General features: G+C 38.1%; 1 protein-coding gene across 5 annotated transcripts in view; it reads left to right on the plus strand.

The window, feature by feature from the left end:
• The first annotated feature begins 6,034 nt into the window (after nt 1–6,034).
• Nucleotides 6,035–20,463, plus strand: part of LOC117400183 (E3 ubiquitin-protein ligase MIB1) — a 105,242-nt gene continuing 90,813 nt past the window's right edge. The window contains exons 1-4 of one of the 5 annotated variants that reach the window (XM_033999689.3): nt 6,035–6,051; nt 12,284–12,498; nt 15,906–16,077; nt 19,564–19,693. In XM_033999689.3, coding sequence (XP_033855580.1) covers nt 12,297–12,498; nt 15,906–16,077; nt 19,564–19,693 — 504 coding nt within the window. In that variant the 5' untranslated portion in view covers nt 6,035–6,051; nt 12,284–12,296. Of the gene's footprint in view, nt 6,052–8,266; nt 8,432–11,100; nt 12,499–15,905; nt 16,078–19,563; nt 19,694–20,463 lie in introns of those variants that run through there. The other 4 variants (XM_059022060.1, XM_059022059.1, XM_059022062.1 and 1 more) reach the window with 4 other exon arrangements.

The following is a 20,463-nucleotide window of genomic DNA, read 5'->3' on the forward strand; positions in this document are numbered from 1 at the left end:
GTGCCCCATTTGACAGTATTGGGGTAGACATAGTAGGGCTGCTAGAGAGGAGCGCAGCGGGATAGATGCACCTATTGGTCATTCTGGATTATGCTACACGCTATCCAGAGACCATTCCACTCCGCTCTGCGTCTGCTAAGTCTGTTGCTGGTGAAGGTTTTCTCCCAGTTAGGTATTTCCCGGGAAATTGTGACCGACCAAGGTACCAATTTTATGTCACGGCTGGTCTGCGAAAGATGTAAGCTTTTGGAGATTAGACTATCAGGACATCAGTTTATCACCACCAGACTGATGGTTTGGTGGAGTGTTCTAATAAAACCTTATTTGCGCAATGTGTGCAACTGGGACCAGCTGATTTTTCCTCCCCTTTCTTTGCTATCAGAGAGGTACCCCAGGCTTCTGCTAGATTTTTTCCATTCGAGCTGCGGTATGGGCAGAGACCCGGGGGTGTGCTCAATCTGGTCAGAGAGATGTGGGAGAAACAGCAGGACAATACAACCAATATGCTCTGGTATGTGTTGGACCTGCGCAAACGTCTTGAGTCTGTGGGTCTGTGGGCCAGGTTACGCATGTTTCAGCCATGGGATAAAGTGCTTCTATTGTTACCCACTTGGAGTCTAAACTCCTGGCAAAGTGGCAAGGACCTTTTGAGGTTACACGCTGGGTTGGGACGGTAGACTATGAGATCTGCCAGCCAGGGCAGCAGAGAGAAAAACACATTTATCACATAAACCTCCTGAAGCCTTGGTTGCAACAGGAGGCATTGTTAGCGGCGCAGTCTGATGACATTACCGACTTGGGACCTGATCTTTCTGTTTTGGTGAGAACAGGGTTGGTGCAGATTGGAGACAATCTGACACCAAAACAGAAATGTCACGCTCAAGATCTGGTGGCGGCTTTTCCGGATGTGTTCTCTCCAGTCCCAGGGCAGACCTGAGTAGCCCACCATCACATTGACATTTAGCCGGGGGCGCGAATTTGCCAGAGGCCATACCGTATACCTGAACCTAAAAGAGAGGTAGTGAAAACAGAGATTGAAAAAATGCTCAAGTTGGGGGTAATAGGAGTCCCAGAGTGACTGGAATAGTCCAATTGTTTTAGTGGATAAGCCGGATGGATCGACTTGGTTTTGTATTGACCTAAGGAGATGAAAATGAAAAATTGAAGTTTGATGCTTATCCCATACCCTGGGTAGATGAATTGCTGGAGCGCTTAGGCATGGCTTACTTTATGATGACACTGGATTTAATGAAGGGGTACTGGCAGATATCCCTAACCCAAGAGTCACGGGAGAGGACAGCATTTTCGACTCCCTTTGGGTTATACCAATTTATTACCATACCCTTTGGGTTGCATGGAGCACCAGCCACTTTTCAGCGGATGATGGACTGCGTCTTGCAGCCCCATCAGCAGTATGCCGCTGCTTACATTGATGATGTGGTTATCCATGGTGAGGATTGGTCTAGTCATCTGGGTAAGGTAGCGGCAGTACTGCAATCCATGCGGGAGGCTGGGCTCACTGCTAACCCAATGAAGTGTGCAATTGGGAAGAGCAAGCTGGAGTATTTGGGGTATCAAGTAAGTATCTTTAGACATGCGTAAAGTTCAAAGGCACTAGGACAGTACTCCAATAATGCAAAATATTTTCTCATTTTGCATGCTAATGATACATCATGGGCAGGGACCTACCTAATTTGCGATTTCACAGATTTCACGGAAATCGTGAAATTGAGGGGTCACCGCGAAATTCACCTCTTAGGGGCCAATGCATACAAACAAGTACGGAGAGAAAAAAAAGAAAACTTGTTTAAATGAACTACTGCACAACGCAAGTGACGCAAACTACGTATCTTCCTTCTGTGGATAGCCCATTTTTATTCCTTCGCCGTCCTGTGTGCATTGCACTTAAGCAAAAAACAAACAAAAAATGTCCACAAGTAACATTTACAAAATAAATTCTCCAAAGCAGTTAACGTTCTTGTTTACTATTCAAATGACAAAGTTTTAATCAGCCTATCAGTGTGTCTGTAAGTGCTTTTATGTGATCTGTAGTACTGTGCAGGAGGGGGCGGGACAAAATTGGTTCTGCATTGTTTTGATTTAGGTTGCTAAAATCTAGTTTTCAGCATTGGAGGTAAAATAGTAGAAATGGACGACAAAGAAAGCAAAATATATTTCGGCTGATGATCGTTTCAAGATATTTCCCAAATAAACTACATGCAGACTGAGGTAATTGTTTTCCATATCTTAATGTGTATTTGGAGAAAATACGATCGATCGCTATTTAGCTTCAGAATCACACATTAAACAAAAGGCTACTACAGAGGCTACTGAACAGAACGTAAAATAAACAGCTTTCAGAAACCAAACTGGAAAGTCAGCCGAGACAAAAAGTATTCCTGTCTGCAAGTTAAATCAGTACTAAAACGATCCAGCACAGCCACCTCGCTTCAACCTGCTGTTACAGTTGGAATTTTAGACCCAAATAGCCACGTCTTCTTTGTTTTGACTCAGTACTAATAAAATAAATTATTGGATGGGACCAATAACATGACAACGAACGTGCTGCATACATTGCCTTTATTAAAGTATGCCAGATGCCAAGTTGTGTAACCGAGTTTTTGGGCTGTTTCTAATCGATTTCCACATCTGTATAACTTGGCAAAGCTTTGCCTTAACTTCCAACCAATTCAGTGGATGCAGACGTGCAGCAGTCTCAATGTATGGGCAAGTCAACTGCAGGGGGATGCTGCATGCCTGCCTTTAACAAATGACAGCACTCTGTTTTAGTAAGGAAGCTAGTACCAATATTTTTAGGCTTTATAGTGTTCTGAAATACTGTCTACTTAGGTTTATTTAATGTTTAAACATGTCCGCGAAATGTCCGCGAAATCCTAATTTTATTCCGCAACATACCCGTGAAAAATACGTAAATTTACCGCGATTTAAGTAGACCCCTAATCATGTGAAATTATCATTAAAAGCAAAGCTGCAGTGAAAGTGGGATACATTTATTTTTATTGCAATGCAGTTTACAGCACTTTTATACAATCTGAGATCGATCACTCCCGTGAAAGTGTTCCTGTTAATAGCTTTTGATTAATTTAATTCAATTGCATCGTTTTACATTGGAACTTTTTTTTTCTAAACTGCTCATTAAACTGTGCCACTGCAACACTCTAGCGCCCCTAGTGGTACAAATTATTGTGAACACTTGAAATAAATTACATTGTAGTACAGTATTACTAATATGTATACCCTGCATGTATTCAGTGGCTGTAACTGTGAAAATAGTTAGAAAGAATATTGTGCGTAATATACAAAGATAATTAAATACTATACCATATTGTAGAATTACATAACATAAGCTGGATATGGCTGACTTAAAGAGCAACTTGGTACTATTATGAATAATAACAGTTATCTTAACTTTCTATTTGTTGTTTCTTACTACTTCCACTGGGGGCACTAGAGTGCCGCAGTGGGACAGTTTAATGGCTACACCAGAGGTGGCCAAAGTTGGTCCTTCCACTCCTGGTCTTTGTTCCAGCCCTGTTCTAAATTGTTAATTGAACCAATTAAACCACCACCCCGACCCTGAAGTAGTTAATTGTCTCATTTTACGTTAAACCCTCCAGGACCGTGATTGGACACTCCTGGGGACGTATTACAGAACAATTTCCTAACTTGTTTTCCTATCTTATCTTTCATGGCTAAGATGGGATTTTTCCTAACTTGGTGTTACAGAAGCATTTCCTAAGACAGCAGTGTCTACAGTTTCCTAAGTGTCTCATCCTATCCTGACATAGTTAGGAAATCCTATCTAGTGACAATCTTATCCATAAACAACTGAATCTGAATAGAGCAGGTTACAGCACGAGCTTCAGATAACTGTCACCAGAATATACATGTTTTTAAATTATGGCGTCTAAACTCGATTAAGTTGTGGCAAAGAAACGAAGGGCTCTAAATTTTACTCGGGAAGAAAATAAGGTTTTGATCGCAGAAAAATCTACAATAAAATCTAGTTAGCAACAATAAATAAATACTGCTATTAAAAAAAAATAAAGCAATACTTATTCAATTTCAGTCATAAACACCATTTTATTTTAATTAGGAATGCCAACACTCAACAATATCTCACAGGCTAAAGTCAAGCTTAAAATAATAACAGTATTGTGATATGTTCGTGCCTCCAGTGTGAAAGTGTGTACAGTAATATCATTTTGTTATTAAAGAGTCCAAACTTTTGTATTTTTCATATATCATATATCATATATCAGCCACTGGTTATAGTTCAATGGAGCGTCTCACTGTGCAATACAGTAACACGACAGAATCAACACAGAATACTTCATATCTTATTACTCAGTAAAGTTTCAAATATCAATAATCATAATCACCGACAGTAACTTGTGAGTGCGTCAAACTCCAACTCCATGCTGTCCCGTACATAACATGAACCACCACCTCAGGAGGTGGGGCTAGATCTAGACGTTACACAAATGGATCATTATGGTTCACTATAGAATATGCTGTATAAGTATAAATGCCCAGAAATATTTGTGCAATACAAAACTTAAAATCTACAGCACAACAACAATAATTAGGAGGCTGTGTGGTCCAGTGGTTAAAGAAAAGGGCTTCTAACCAGGAGGTCCCTGGTTCAAATCCCACCTCAGCCACTGACTCATTGTGTGACCCTGAGCAAGTCACGTAACCTCCTTGTAAGCGACTCTGCAGCTGATGCATAGTTCACACACCCTAGTCTTTGTAAGTTGCCTTGGATAAAGGCGTCTGCTAAATAAACAAATAATAAAAGAAGAATGTGATGTTTCACACCCATAACAAGCTGCTCTTAAATTGTGTGTAGCTCTTCTAAAAGTATACCATGCTAGACTGTCACTGTAATATTGAAGCTCAAGGATTTCCCATCCTTATAAGATGATTTTGCCATGCTTTACTATACTCTTACTAGTACAGTACACCACAATACAGCATTACATTTTTAGAATGCTTGTAATATACAGTATATATATATATATATATATATATATATATATATATATATATATATATATATATATATATATATATATGGAGCATCCTAGATGGAAATGCTGAGCTGTTTGTTTCTACCATTTGTTCGCTGAAGAAGCAGGATGTGAAAAGCCTACTTCAAAAGCTCCACGTCAGCAGTTCTGTGCATCAAGGACCTTGACATACGTGAAGAAGCACTATTAATGTAGCTAGTTTGCATTTTACATGTGTTGTACTGTATGTGGAGTCACTGTTAATAGGGAAAATAAAACAGTATTTTATTTTGATTGAGAACATATGTACGGGCACAAATAACATCAGAGTGGTAAACCCTGGGACTTAGACATTAGGCAGTCAGGATATTAAAATCTTTATGATAAAACATTATGGAAGTGTGAGGACTGGAACTTATTATCAGAAAACATCAGTAAATGACTGAACAACGTAATTTATCTTAGAGCTCCCAAAACACTGGTAGCTTTTATGGACAACTTGCATGGGGTTGTGATGTCACTGTAAGCCAAAGTTTCTCCCTGTGACCCCTAACAAACTGCCTTAAATTAGACCCCATATAGTTATGATATAAAATACAGATGGTCATGTATTGTCATTTTCTGTGTTGCTATGCTAACATAATTTTGTTTGTTTACTGTGTTTATTAGGTTGTATCAGGATGTGGTAAAGTCAATGCAAAATAAAAGTCTATGCAGAATCACACCAACCCAATAGTCATGTGTAGTGTGCATGCTGATAGCATAACTTTCTGATCTCTGCTAATTCTAATTTTTGGAAAGAGGAAGCTATGTTTAATATTATTTTTTGGTTGGAAACCTCAAGCCAGATAATGTAAGTTTCAATGATAACATCATTGCTGTCATTTTGTGGTCTTTTGTATTTGCAGAGAACTGTTCAAAGAAGAAAGATAACCTGGGATATAAATGGAGCAGAGCTAGTCTGATGTTACACCAGAGGAAGAACTGAAGAGTGCGACACTCTGAATCTCCAGAACAGGTAGCTATACCAGTTGTGTTCTTTGCTTGCTGTTCTGTAAGTTTAACAAAGTACTAGTGAGCCACAATACGTTTTATGGGCTCTCATTTTTACACTGTTCTGAAAGCCTGCTTTATAACTGCTTATCTGTAATTCACATCCAGCCAACCAACTTGATCTGATTTGGTCTGGAAAACTGATCTCCCAGATATGGTGTGCTTTTTCATCATAGACTAATTGAATTGTGCAAAGTGAACTGTGGTATTAAACCAGGAGAGTTCCAGCCTACGCACTTTGGTGACAACAGGAATACAAAGAAAGTACTAAGCAGGGAGTAAGCAATAATTAGTCACACAACTGATAACTGATAGCCCGTTTGGAATTAACACAATTACCAGAAATCTGCCTAAATCCTTCTCTCATCCAGGACCCTGCTTTATAAGGGAATTTTATATTCTCAACTTTCCACAAAATTCAACATAACATGGATCTTTTTCTTCCAGAACATTATTTTCTTTTTAATAATAATAATATATTTATTTTTATATAGCACTTTTTCATAGTGGGCCACCATCACAAAGCATTTTACAGAGGTAGGCTGTGAACTGTGCATTATATGCAGAGTCACTTACAATAGGACATTGATTTAACATTTCATCCGCAGGATGGAGCACAAGGAGGTTAAGTGATTTGCTCAGGGTCACACAATGAGTCAGTGGCTGAGGTGGGATTTGAACCGAGGACCTTCTATTACAAACTCTGGACTTTAACCACTGGACCACACTGCCTCCTTGGTACTATGGTCAATAAAGTAAAGCAAGATCAAAATTGGACGGCACCATTAAGTTGTCACCACATATTGTATGTTTAATATTTATGGATGATACACTATTACATTTTACAGGAAATTGCTGGTAATATTAACACAAATATTACAATGAAAAGCTGACAAGTGTAGAATATGAAACGCCAGCAATTATTTAACTCGTGAGTTATTTTAAGACTTTTTACATGAATAAAATATGATTTTCCTTACATTTAAAGGATCCAGATACATTCAGTAAAAGATTATTCATTATTTTAAACAGTCTTTTTAATTGCATTAGCTTTGTGAATAGATCCAAAGTCTCAAATAAGGCATATTGGCCCCTATATTTGAAAGGTATGCGCACCGCGCAGAGGGTTATGCACCTTTCAAATGGTCGTTATGCGCGAATGATGTGCCATATTCGAAACTTATTTTTGCGTGGCACAATCCGTTGTGCACTGTACACAAATATAATATATTCAAAGTGCAATATGGGGAGTGGTAGACAATTTGCGTGATCCTGCCATTTTCAAAAGTATGCGCCAAGCACAAAACAGTTTTGCGAGGCACAAAATGACGCTTTTATAAAGCAAGCTTTAACTCCGCGCACACCACTCCAGCACTAAACGCAGGACCTTTCCAAGGTACAACAATGGAAAACACCCAGCGGTTATACAAGGTTCCGTCCACATCTGCAGCAAGCTACAGTACGGTATGTATAGACCGAGACGGAAGATACTAAACAAATACCTGTATAATTGAATCAACAACAACAACGATAATAATACACACTTATACAGTAGTATAAAACCCCTACAGATCAACAAATCAACAGTTTATATTTCCTTATGCGTAAATCAATTTAAATAAGAGCAATTGCAATATCGTAAATGTAGTTGTAAAAGCAAAGTAGGATACGAGCAAGTAGTAGGTGCAGTTGAGTATTTAATTATGGATGGACAACACTTGCAGGTCGCCACTGTACCGTTTCCAGGAGATCACGGCTAATAGGCTACTGAGAAATAAAAACAAAAAGAAAACAGAAGGGAACGTAATAGAAAACAAGAAAGTAAAAATGAGATTAAATAGGTAAAATGCACTCATATATTTGAGACACTTGTCAAAATGAAGAATACAAATACAGAGGCATCGATAGCTCATCTCTCTTCCCAGCTTCCTGGTGGGTAAATCTGTTTGAATTCCGTATAATCTGTGATGGCCCTTTAACTATTTAGCTTATTAGCCATGCTAATGCCTGTGATAATGATAAACATTAGATTCAAATGTATGCACGTGGAAACATTTGATATGCTTAAGCGCAGAATTATTTGAATTGCTCTAAAGGCCTAATTTGAATGAAGATGGCAAAGTTTGCGAGAAGCGCATAGGGCTCTGCATTGGCAATGCGCATAATGGTTCCATACAATGCGCGTAGCTAAATGCCTACCCTCAGAAACATTAGTTTTGGCGAAGTACTGGGTGGGGCTGTTTACATCGCAGTGCCCACGGGGCTCAACCGTAAAATAACCCTTTAGTTGCATTCACCAAAGGCACCATTTCCTTTTCAAGCCCTGAACCCGGTAATTCTACAAGGTACAGTATCTTTTTTATAGGGTTATTTATTTCTCATTAATATCAGAGGCACACTTTCACATGCTCGATCTGCATTCCATGCCATTGCCTGTGCCATACAGGTGTGGTAAGAGCAGGGGGCATGGTGAGTGGGGGTCAACTGGGGAGGGGGGACTTTCAGCGTATAAGTAAGGAATACACGTGCAGATTGGATCCACATGTTTCCGTCATCGGGGCTTCTAAATGGACGTGTTTTCGGCATTGTGGATTTGTTTTACAGTCCACACTTTTGTAAATATGTTTATGTATAGTGTGGACGGCCTGGACAACAGGTTACAGTGAAAAGAGACCTGGCGTGTTTGTATGCAGCGTAATTCTGAGCAACTAAAAAAAAAAACGACTCCTTGTTGACACTTATCCTAGCAAGTCGTTACAATATATGAATATTTCAGTTTATTTAAGTTAGATATATGAATGCATTCTGTAAGCTATTGTTTAATTTCTCCATTTAGTAGCTTCTTTCTGTATGTACATGCTGCTGTTAGGGGTGCCATTGCTACCGATGTGTGTTGAGGTTTGATTCTGCATTGATGTGCAGGTTACATTCATGCGGAGAGAAATAAGGACACACTGTACACCTATAATAGCTGCTTGGCGGGGTAATGTTAACGGCTGTCGTATTGTATTCCAATTCTGTGCATTCTCGCTTAGCTCTCTTTTGTGCATTTATGTTATATTGGTAATGAATGCGCAGGCGGTTTTGCAAGGCACAAGGACATTCTGAATTGAACAAAAAGTGCGATATTCCAATTTCGCCCAACTGCTTTTTTCTGTGTTTGAAAATATCAAACGCAGAAATTGCGCGTTGCTTCTAATATCGGGGCCATTGTGTTTCCCATCAATTCTATTAACTTCTTTGTGGCTAGACGTAGACAGTAGAGGGCAGCAGTGGTTTTAGTATTTTTCTCTGGTAGACGTTGGTCCAGTGAGTTTATGCAGGGGCTTTATGCTAACACATTGCCAGACAAAATAAATATTTAATCATTTTATCGAGCAAATTCACCTAAACCTGTTCTCTTCCTATATATATATATATATATATATATATATATATATATATATATATATATACACACAAATCCTGAAAACAGCTGTTTAGTTATTACCAGGACTTCCTTGGAAGGATGAACTATCTTAAAGCATTACTTACGCAAATGTTAGTTATAGATTACCAAGACCTCTGAAATATGAAAAAAATGAAATTAAATTAAGAAATTGTAATGCACTTACATGCTTGTCAATATGGTACCACGTTTCATATGTAGAAATGTCAGGTTGTACCTTGTACTATGACGTCTACTGTGAACAGCGTGCAGTCTTAATTTAAAATTAATGGCTGGCAGCAGTGTGGAGTAGTGGTTAGGGCTCTGGACTCTGGACCAGAGGGTCGTGGGTTCAATCCCAAGTGGGGACACTGCTGCTGTACCCTTGAGCAAGGTACTTTACTTAGATTGCTCCAGTAAAAACCCAGCTGCATAAATTGGTAATTGTATGTAAAAATAATGTGAAAAAATAATGTAATTGTATGTAAAAATAATGTAATTGTATGTAAAAATAATGTGATATCTTGTAACAATTGTGAGTCGCCCTGGACAAGGGCGTCTGCTAAGAAATAAATAATAATAAAATAATTGCAATCTCATTGAAACTTACATTTCCTTGGTTAAAGAACATCTAGATACACAGCAGTACCTTTACATCCGAATGCAGTGTATGCATGTAGGGTCAATGCAGCGTATGCATGTAGGGTCAGAAAGAGGGAATGCACTTTATTTCTTAATTACTGTTTATGCAATTTTAAACATTTTTTTTTATTATTTCAATGCATGATTACACTGTGGTGGGCTCCCCCTGGTGGATGATGGGTATATGACTGGTTGACCTGTACATTTTTATGCTGCAAGCTTAAAAATGAGTTTGTCAGGCAGTGTACATGGTCACCAACATGTTTCATTTTGTAACATTGACATATTTCTTTTCTCATTAAAAAAATAGAAGTTAATAAAAGAGACGAGGAAACGCTTTTAACATATTGCCCACTGTTTCAAATGTGTGGCCATTTGTAGGACCCAGAAATGTGCATGTTCCGGTTGCCAAGTGTTGCTGGACTTCTCAGAAGTGTTTCCAATTTATTTATTGGTTTACTTCAAATTGTGAGCATTTATTTGTGTTCATTTTAAACCACCAGCATAGATTTACAGAACAAGGAAAACGGGAAAGTGGAGGAGGTAACTAGCCTGTCCAAAAACATTTAAGCAAAGAAAAACAGCCAAGTTAGCATAAAGGGTCCAGCCATATAAAGATGTCATAGCTACAAAAGGAACCACGTGATATACAATAAGGGTCAGTCAGCCCTGTAAAGATTAAATAATGTAAAACGTGTTGTTAAACAACAACACATTTTGGGCAAACTTGTAATGCAGTAGAAACCGAGCCAGTGGAAAAATGTATAAAACCATTTGAATGGCGCTTAAACACCTGGGATTTCCCTTAAAGATCGGCCCTGTAAAGTTATCATGTTATTTTTCCTCCATTTTTAATTCTATGGACTGGATGTTGACCACCAATAACTTTTACTCTCGTTTTCTGCCATAGATTGTTTCAGCCTGTCTGGCTCAGATACCCCGCCCCCTTTTACGTCATGCGTCGCGCACGGCAACGTCGCGTCCCCTTCGCTTGGGCTGTGATTGACAATAATGGCGACGAGTCTGTGTTAAGTTGTTCGGTTTCAACGGAACCAGCTTGAAAATCCATCCTAAGGAGACGGGCTTACATGCATTCGGATCCCGGAGCAAAAATGTAAAAGGATCTCTAGCTTGGAAAAGAACGGATAACTCATTCGAGGAACATTACAGTTCAGGTATTGGGATTCCGAGGGAAGCACGAAAGAGAAATTATATCCCTGAGATCGCGCTGACAACAACAACCAGCATACGAATAAAAAAAGGGATTGTTTTGTTATTTCTCCTATTTAAGAAGGAATACAAGATAAGCCTTCCAGATGTGGAACTGCTTACTATTACAACACAGCATTTAAGGGGACGCATGCAGAAACCTCTATTCGCATATCATCACCCCGTTTTTAAAGAGAGCTTGTTTGGGAAGGAAAACAGAAAAGTGGATTGAAAAGTCATCACAAAAAGTTGAACAAATGTGTTGAACATATTTTAGTTGGACGTTTTGAACACGTTTCGTGACCTTCTGTATTGAAATTGATACTTCGAACTTTACTTTTTTTTGTCGTGGAAATGAGTGGTACTAAGTATTAAAGAAAAGGCCTAACTGGTTATACAACAGAAGCGCTCTTAATTTGTATAAAGTAGGTTGGTTGTTGTACTTTGTTGCACGTTTTGAAGACTTGCCTAGCCAGTGAGAACGTCTAGGAAGAAAACGAGACCTCAAACATTGATTTGTTTCGCAACTGGACGCCGACAGTTATCATCGAGATCAGTACAGACTGATCTAAGCCCACAACGAAAACAGTCGCCAAATGGCAAACTGAAACGAGTGCTTTTTTTACCTTTTGAAAAACACCGTCCCTTAATCATTTGCACAACATATTTCCAAATAATTTCTGGCGCAGCTAAACCCCAGACACAGCAGCGATGACCATGTAAACTATGCTGTTTTGTATGTGTGTGGTATAGGTGCATTCAGACATAAAGGAATGTGTTTGGTTATACTTAACAAACTAACTTTATAGTTTGTAAGAACTACAGTCTTCTGCTTTTGGAACTCAATGCAGAAAGCCTAAAAATATATATAACTGTTGTGGTTTATCGTGTCATAGTGATTTTAAATGACAACCGGCAGGAATAACCGAATCATGATGGAAGGCGTGGGTGCCAGGGTGGTCCGGGGTCCAGATTGGAAATGGGGCAAACAGGATGGCGGAGAGGGCCATATTGGCACCGTCCGCAGCTTCGAGAGCCCAGAAGAAGTGGTGGTCGTCTGGGATAACGGGACTGCTGCCAACTATCGCTGCTCGGGGGCATATGACGTCCGAATATACGACAGTGCGCCCACAGGTAAAACTTTTTTTAAAAATTATTATTATTTTAATGAACAAATAAATAAAAGTTACTATGCTGCATAATATATGTGCATGTTGCCATTTTTATAATAACGGATTTTAAAATGTATCTCAAGGTAATCCTCAACTCAAATTATTAGTTTATTAGTTTTCATTGTAAAGAAACACCCCCACCAAATGCTATACCTTGTAGACTGGGCACAATTTATGTATGTACCTCACAGTAAACCTGTACTAATCACTGTAGCATCAGCAATTTCACGAAGATGTACTAAATTTTTTTTACCACGCTTTAGAAAAAATGGTACAAAGTATTAAAATGGCTTCTTCCAAGTTAACTTCATTTTAAATTCCCATATTGTCGTCTTGTTTTTGAGGATGCAGCTGTTGGTCTTCAACAATTAAAAATGGAAGTAGGTTTGCCAAACCTCATGTAACATTTGTCCACATTGTTATTGTTCTACCAAAGTGCTTTTTCTGTGATGCTGCTTTTTTCACACTGGCACGCCTACCCGGGTTCTGGTTACCAGAGTCACAATCCCGCGTAGTGTGAAACCACGTACCTGGGTCTGACCCGGGCCCCCGCAACCCACCGCTGGATGTGGGTCGATATGCTTAGACCCGGGCTGAGTGAGACAAAATGCATGACGGTCGTTCGTAAGCCGACGAAATAACAAACAGCCACACCTGTGTGAAAGTTTTACTTCTGCAAGGAACGTTTCTGTTTATTCTGTTTAGCCATATTTTTGTTGATTTGAGACACACCACAAGCCAGATTTGCAGCAGAGATGAAGAAACATTTGCTCTAATCAACATTTGGGCTGACTGTTCAATCTAGAGAAGCTTGGATGGAAGCGTCAGTAACAAGCTGCTTCTGGGGCATTGATACACATATTGTTTACTTGCGTCTGTCACCCAGGTCAACCCTGCTTTATCAAAAGCAGTTTGAAATCGTGTAGTCGACCCGCATGACACCGGGTCCTGACCCGTGTAGGTTCTGATCCGAGTAGAGCGTGCCAGTGTGAAAGGGGCTCTATTAAACACTTTACAGACCAGTGTTCTACAAATTACACACCATGGACCACTTGATTAAATGTTGTTGAAGCTGACACCCTGGGATCCTTCAAGAAGCTGCTTGATGAGATTCTGGGATCAATAAGCTACTAACAACCAAACAATCAAGATGGGCCGAATGGCCTCCTCTCGTCTGTAAACTTCCTTATGTTCTTACATTACAGTGCTGAAGAAATACTATTTAGTATTACAACATACATAATGTATTTAAGGGAGATAAACAAACATACCTGCAAAATATACAGAACTAATGAAAAGACCAGCTTCCAAATTGTATTCCTTTTTATACCTATCAAAAGAAATATAATTGGAACACTGTCACTACACCTGGAAGCTTCCTAATTAGCAACTGCACAAAACAACCACTTTGTTAATTTATTTTACAACGGTTTAATAACTCTAGGGCAAATGAGATTGATTCCAAGCCTGATATTCTGTACTCATGGTATTGCGTAGCTTTGTAAATATTAAGGCTACCTAATGATCTTTATAATGCAAACAGCCATGAGGTAGCCTGGTCATGTGGCATCTTGTTTGTAGTGAGGTCAATGCTGCCTTTTACAACACTTTGAGATCTTCATTGCAGTCAGCACTCCAGATAAGGTTTTGGGTCATTGAGTAATTTACTCTCCAATGTAGACACTTTGTTAGTAAAATGTATTTTGGGTGAGTAAAATGCAACATTACCTTGAACTCATGAGTACTTTCAATAAATACTGTACATACTTTAATGGTAACTTGAGATATATATGCATTACACGGCTCTAGACAAACTTTTTGCCTTATGAGCCAATGGCTCACAGGCCAAAACAAATTGCTTGGTGCCACTTCAGGAGCAATTTGGTTGCTACCATATTCAGCTGCTTAAAATACAACAACTTGCTGAGACGCTAAATTGATACTAAAACAGTAACTTAATGTCTGTACTCTCTTGTTAGTTGTCATATATTTTCATTAGCACAATCTGAGAGAGAAATTAGCACAATCTGAGAGCTAAATTTAGAGACAGCAATCAAGTAAGCTGCAGTACATTTAATTACAGTCCCAATTATTTCTATGCATTCTGCTTTCACCTTTCTTAAAATGGTCAATTTGAGAAATAAACTTAGTTTTGCATGCTACAGCTGACCCTGCTTTTAGTACAAAACTCAGGCTACATTTCTGTTTACATTACGGTAATGTCAAATTACTGTGCCTGCTTCTTTTGCTGAAGAGATATCTTATCATCTAACTGGTATCTGCTGCACAATTAAATTCACTAAACTCCAGATGGTAAACAATGTACTGAATATTATATCTGGGGTAGTTGCGGCTGCTGTAGAAGTTGCAACAGACTTAAAAAATCTGTTTGTGTTGACTCAAAACTTTATTTAGGCACTTTACGATTTGACTGGCGAAATATAACTTTTTTTTTTTAGCTTGATACTGTACCTTTTCACTTCCTTTTCTGTTTAATTATTGAACTTTTGCTGCATTACAGCATTTCATTAAAATAATTATTTATTTCACCGTATTCTGCTGGTGTAAATGCAGAACCTCTTTGCACTTACATTGACACATGCTTTGAGAGGCAGCATTTTTGTGTTAGTCACCAGTGGAGCCATGAATTAACTACAACCTTACATTTTAACAACAATTTGCTTTAATGACCACAAACAATATGGCTCTGAAGCAAATAAACACAGAAACAAAATGTTTGATTGAAACGCTGCAGACAGAATATACTTGACGAAAGGCCTGCATGCACATACAATACATTTATAAAGAAACAATAATATTGTATTCCTTATTAATCGTCTTGCTATAGCAATATAAAGCATCCCGACTCTCTCCAAAAATAGAATATTGTACATAAACTATACGCTAACACAAATTTGTCAATGGTGTGTGACCAGTATGTCATGACTAAAAAATGTCACAGTGCATACAGTAAGATCATTCATATTTCACACCCATACTAAGTTTCTATTTGATGATTGTCAGGAAAGGAACCATCTTTTCTGTTTTAAAGTTGGCTCTTAGTAAGAGCTAACTGGATATGTGATGCACACCACATTCACAATAAAGGTCCCTGATGGCGCCTGACAGTAATACTCTTGCTTTGAATACTGTGGATTCAAAGATTCCTTGTGAAGTATGTGTGATGTGCAAAGCTTAACGCAGCATTCTAATACAGTTGTCATATTTTATCCCTTAACAGGCTTGTTCTGGAAAGTAAACTTGTTCTTGCTGCAGTGCACTTTGAATGTCTTTTTAATGTAGATACGTAGTCTAAGAAAGAAAGCATTGCATTTTAACGGTGGCATTTTTACTTTCTCTCCATTACAGGAATCAAGCATGATGGGACCATGTGTGATACTTGCCGTCAGCAGCCGATTATTGGTATCCGTTGGAAGTGTGCAGAATGTACAAACTATGATCTGTGCACAGCTTGTTACCATGGAGAAAAACATCATCTGAGGCACAGGTTCTACAGAATCACCACACCGGGAAGTGAGAGGTCAGCAACCCTTTCTTGTTAAGCATGCAATGTATTCTTTTGTTCCTAAGCTGTTGAAGTATATGCATTCAAAATGCATCAGGGACCAATATTTCTTTTACCAATCACTTTATTCTTTGAGAAAGCATTTGAATTCATGGTCAAACACTTCAGCTGCAAAAGTTGAAGAGTTAATATTGAGCAGGATTGACTGTGTTGCTTTCCTCCTACAGTTCAAGTGTTACTTTTGAAAAAACATAAACAGCATAATTCTTGGCAAACTGAAGATGATGTGAAACAAGTGTTTTTAAAAAAATAAGTAAATCAATAAGTAAAATATATATTTTTTGGGATAGACAAACCTGTATCAAACAGTTTGTTTACTTTTGTTTATAAGTGCTCGCCCCAGCGCTTAAACCCGCAGTTACTGTCTCTGAGTCCTCAATAAGGCTTTGCCATCCTGTCGCACATGTTAACACTTTTTATGTGAAAGGGCCCTTTATGAATGAAACATGCATACTATAAACATAACATAACTTTAACTTGTATTGGATAACTCTTTGTACCAAGAGCAAGTGCAAAGTTATTAAATATTCGTGCAAATCAGCAAAGAATGAAAACTGATGTTGAACCACCAAGAAGAACGTTGAAATTAAAAATAGTTTAAACTTTTTTTGGGCTAATGGGACAGATCCAGTACACACCTCAAGCACCCATTCTTGTTATCTCTGCCTCTGCTCTGTAGTTAGAGAGTCAGGATGTTTCTAAAATACAGGGGAATCAAATAACATACCCTGAGGGAATAACACACTTCTCAGCCTTGGTTCTGGATCAAATATCCTACCTCCGAGACGAGTGTTAACTTGATCTTCTAGTCTCTGAATACTTTTCTTGTTTAAGTTTTTTACTAAAGCTGGTTTTGGCAGGTCTCTGTAGTATACTTTCCTTGCTATTAAGAACAATTGATTTTGAGTGGCCAAAGTTGGGAAGGGGATTTTGGGTTGTTTCCAATACAGTACATACCTCTTTACTTTGACACCTACAGTAGATCAGACAATGACAGTCAGCACCAGTTTCACAGGCAGCTCTGTATCCTGCTGCAGTACTGAAAGAGTGAGTAGGGTAAGTGATATGGAAATAAGAGGCATTGATGTTAAGTGGTTTAACTTAAAGAAAGCCATCTGAATTTGGTTTAGCTCAAGAAGATGAACTAAAATGCACACAAAAGCTTAGCAGGGAATACAAAAATGTAATGATACATTAAAGAAAGTATCATCTAAGGGTATATAAAGGCATCTGTCTGAATGTCACACTTACATGTTTACAGGTGCATACAGTGGATGCAGTTAATGGTGACATATTTTTTCATGTTACAAATAGTCAAACTCCTCCTTTTAATACTACTTCAAAGGAACTAAGTAATATATTAGGAGTTCATCAGTAACATGGCAAAATAATTATTATAACATTAAACGTATTGATACAACCAATAATCCTGTTTTGCTGTGGGACTCATTATACAGTAGTACTAGGTACTGCTTTTAATTACAGTAGTGTTCATTAAAGTAATGCAATTTATTTTAAATTAGTGTAATTCTGCTCTATTATACATATGCATTCACTTGCAGTAATTAAAAACATTTAAACAAGAACATTTAAACACACAAAGTTCTGCAAGCTAATATTCTACATGTTTGAACATTTAATTCCTTACTTGCAACGCATTTTGAATTTACAGCACTAGCAGGGTATTTAATGTCACTTACATGCTTGGTTAATTTGTTTTCTTCTAATAGACACCAGACATGTAACCTAAAGCATTATACAGTACTTTATTACTTTGTAATATGGCATTAAGCTTTTCATGAGTGTCATTCAGTGCGTTTACATGAGCATAAGAATTCCGATATTTTTCAGAAAAATAAGTTTTCGGAAAACTAATTCTGATATCAAGTCAAGTAAACACAGTTTTCGGAAAATGTATCGGAATATTCCGAAAGTCAGTTTTCGGAAAACAGCACCTAGAAATTTCCGATTAAATTCTGAAAACTAACTAAATGTATGTCATGTAAACACACTTTTCGGAAAACCTATTCCGATAGCGTACTGCACATGTGCAAACTCTGACCTTCATTCCTGCACGTGGTTTTAGAAAACAGAGAAAATAATAATAATAATCTGTAGTCAGTCTGCATGCGTCCATTTGTCTAGTTAGGGATAAAGTAATACATTTGTTAAAGTCCGTATGTATCTGTTAATAGCCCATACTGAAGCAGTGAATGTTTTCCAGCTTTAAAATGTGATAATTTAAAATAATGTCTGCAAAAGAAACTGGTAATATAGAACAGGATGAGCTCTTGGAAAGGCTGATTGCACATTGTGGGGAATCTGAATAGAGGTATTGGATAGTAATCTTTGAATTTAAGACCTGACACTTTGATAAAGCACTATATTGGATTGGTCTCTGTTCTGTCGCAGAAATGTCCGGTCTTCAAATCGTACTTGGGCTACTACAGCACTTTGCATGCGAAAATATCCTGCGTTTTCCGAAAACTTCAATCCGTGTATAAAGTTGAATTTTCTATTGTTAATCATGTAAACACAGAAAAGTGACGTTTTAAGAAAATCAGTTTTCTGATTCAGTTTTCTGAAAACATTAGTATTCAGAAAACACATTGTCTTGTAAACATACTGATTGTTTTATTTTAATTAACTCCCGCGTTAATGATTACAACCTTATTACCTTAAACTAACGGGACACTGCCTGTTTTATTAAAGATAGTGAGATTTCATCTATCGTGAAAGTTTGCATACCAAAATCTTCAGTATTTCAATTTAAATTTGCAGGACTGTCCTCCTCGCAGTCAGGAAATGGAGCACTCTGATTGGCTAACGATGACCACATGATTTGTAAAGAGCCTTTTAATGGAAACATTTCACGTGGTTGTACAACATTGGAAAGGGCACGCAAAGTTTTATAACATGATTTTGATTTGAACATGCTCTGAATGCCTTCTAGAACCAAGGTGCAAAGCCATGGGGTAGCTGTAGCGATTGATTAGGTAGTCTCACTCATCTGGAAATAGAAATTAATGAGAAAGCATGACATAACCATCTGGAAACTTACTCAGGACTTTTAACTGTTTGACGCACCAGTCTGATACCAGGCGGTAAAGTCAACAGTCTGATGCTGTATATTATTACTTATCTCACTTAAGGTCATTTGTCATTGATGATTAAAACAATCACTATAAAATGGGGGCTAACGCATTTGGTGCCTTCACTGTTAAAATTAAAGTTATTTTTATATACAGATGGACTTGTATTGACTGATGGGCATAATTAAATCCTGAAACATTTGCATCAGCAGTTTATTCAACTTTATTTCGTTCCTGTTTGTTTTGGGTGACTGTGAATGTCCGTTAAATGCAGAGCCTCCATCTTTAGTCAACCGGTAATTGAAGATGTCTGTTTTTTTGTTTTTTTTTTTCATTGATTTTTAAAAAGGGTTCTGCTTGAGTCTCGCCGCAAATCTAAAAAAATCACTGCCAGGGGTATCTTCACTGGCTGCCGGGTGGTGCGAGGAGTGGACTGGCAGTGGGAGGACCAAGACGGAGGCAACGGGCGCCGGGGCAAGGTACAGCAAAGTTGGTGTTCTGTTTCTGTTTGTACACTTGGAAGATTGTCATACACCTCCCACTTTCTTGGAGACAATCGGTTCCAATTTGCAGTTAATACATGTACCAGTGCCTTCCATAAACTTAACATCTGGATAAAATAAAATACACATCCTGCTGGTTTGAGAGGCACCAGCATGTACAACCTTTTTAACTGAATTTTCCTTTATATCTCTCTCTCTCTCTATCTATATATATATATATCTATATTATTATTATTATTATTATTATTATTATTATTATTATTATTATTATTATTATTATTTATTTCTTAGCAGACGCCCTTATCCAGGGCGACTTACAATTGTTACAAGATATCACATTATTTTTTTACACATTATTTTTTACATGCAATTACCCATTTATACAGTTGGGTTTTTACTGGAGCAATTTTAGGTAAAGTACCTTGCTCAAGGGTACAGCAGCAGTGTCCCCCATTGGGGATTGAACCCACAACCCTCCGGTCAAGATTCCAGAGCCCTAGCCACTACTCCACACTGCCGCCCTATATCTCTCTATCTCTCTATCTTTGCCATAATTAGGTTACCGCAGGCCTCTACCAGGGGCTTTTAATTATATACAGCTACAACTTCACTGTTTCTCATAAGAGATTCAGTGGTCAGGAAAAATGGGAACTGAAAAGACATTTTGTGATTAGCTGAGGACAGCATGGTTGCACAGTTGACTTTTGCCTCTGAAGCTTCAGGTTTTAATTTGCTAAAAGTGAAAT

Source organism: Acipenser ruthenus, chromosome 4 (assembly GCF_902713425.1).
Source record: "Acipenser ruthenus chromosome 4, fAciRut3.2 maternal haplotype, whole genome shotgun sequence".
NCBI lineage: Eukaryota > Metazoa > Chordata > Actinopteri > Acipenseriformes > Acipenseridae > Acipenser > Acipenser ruthenus.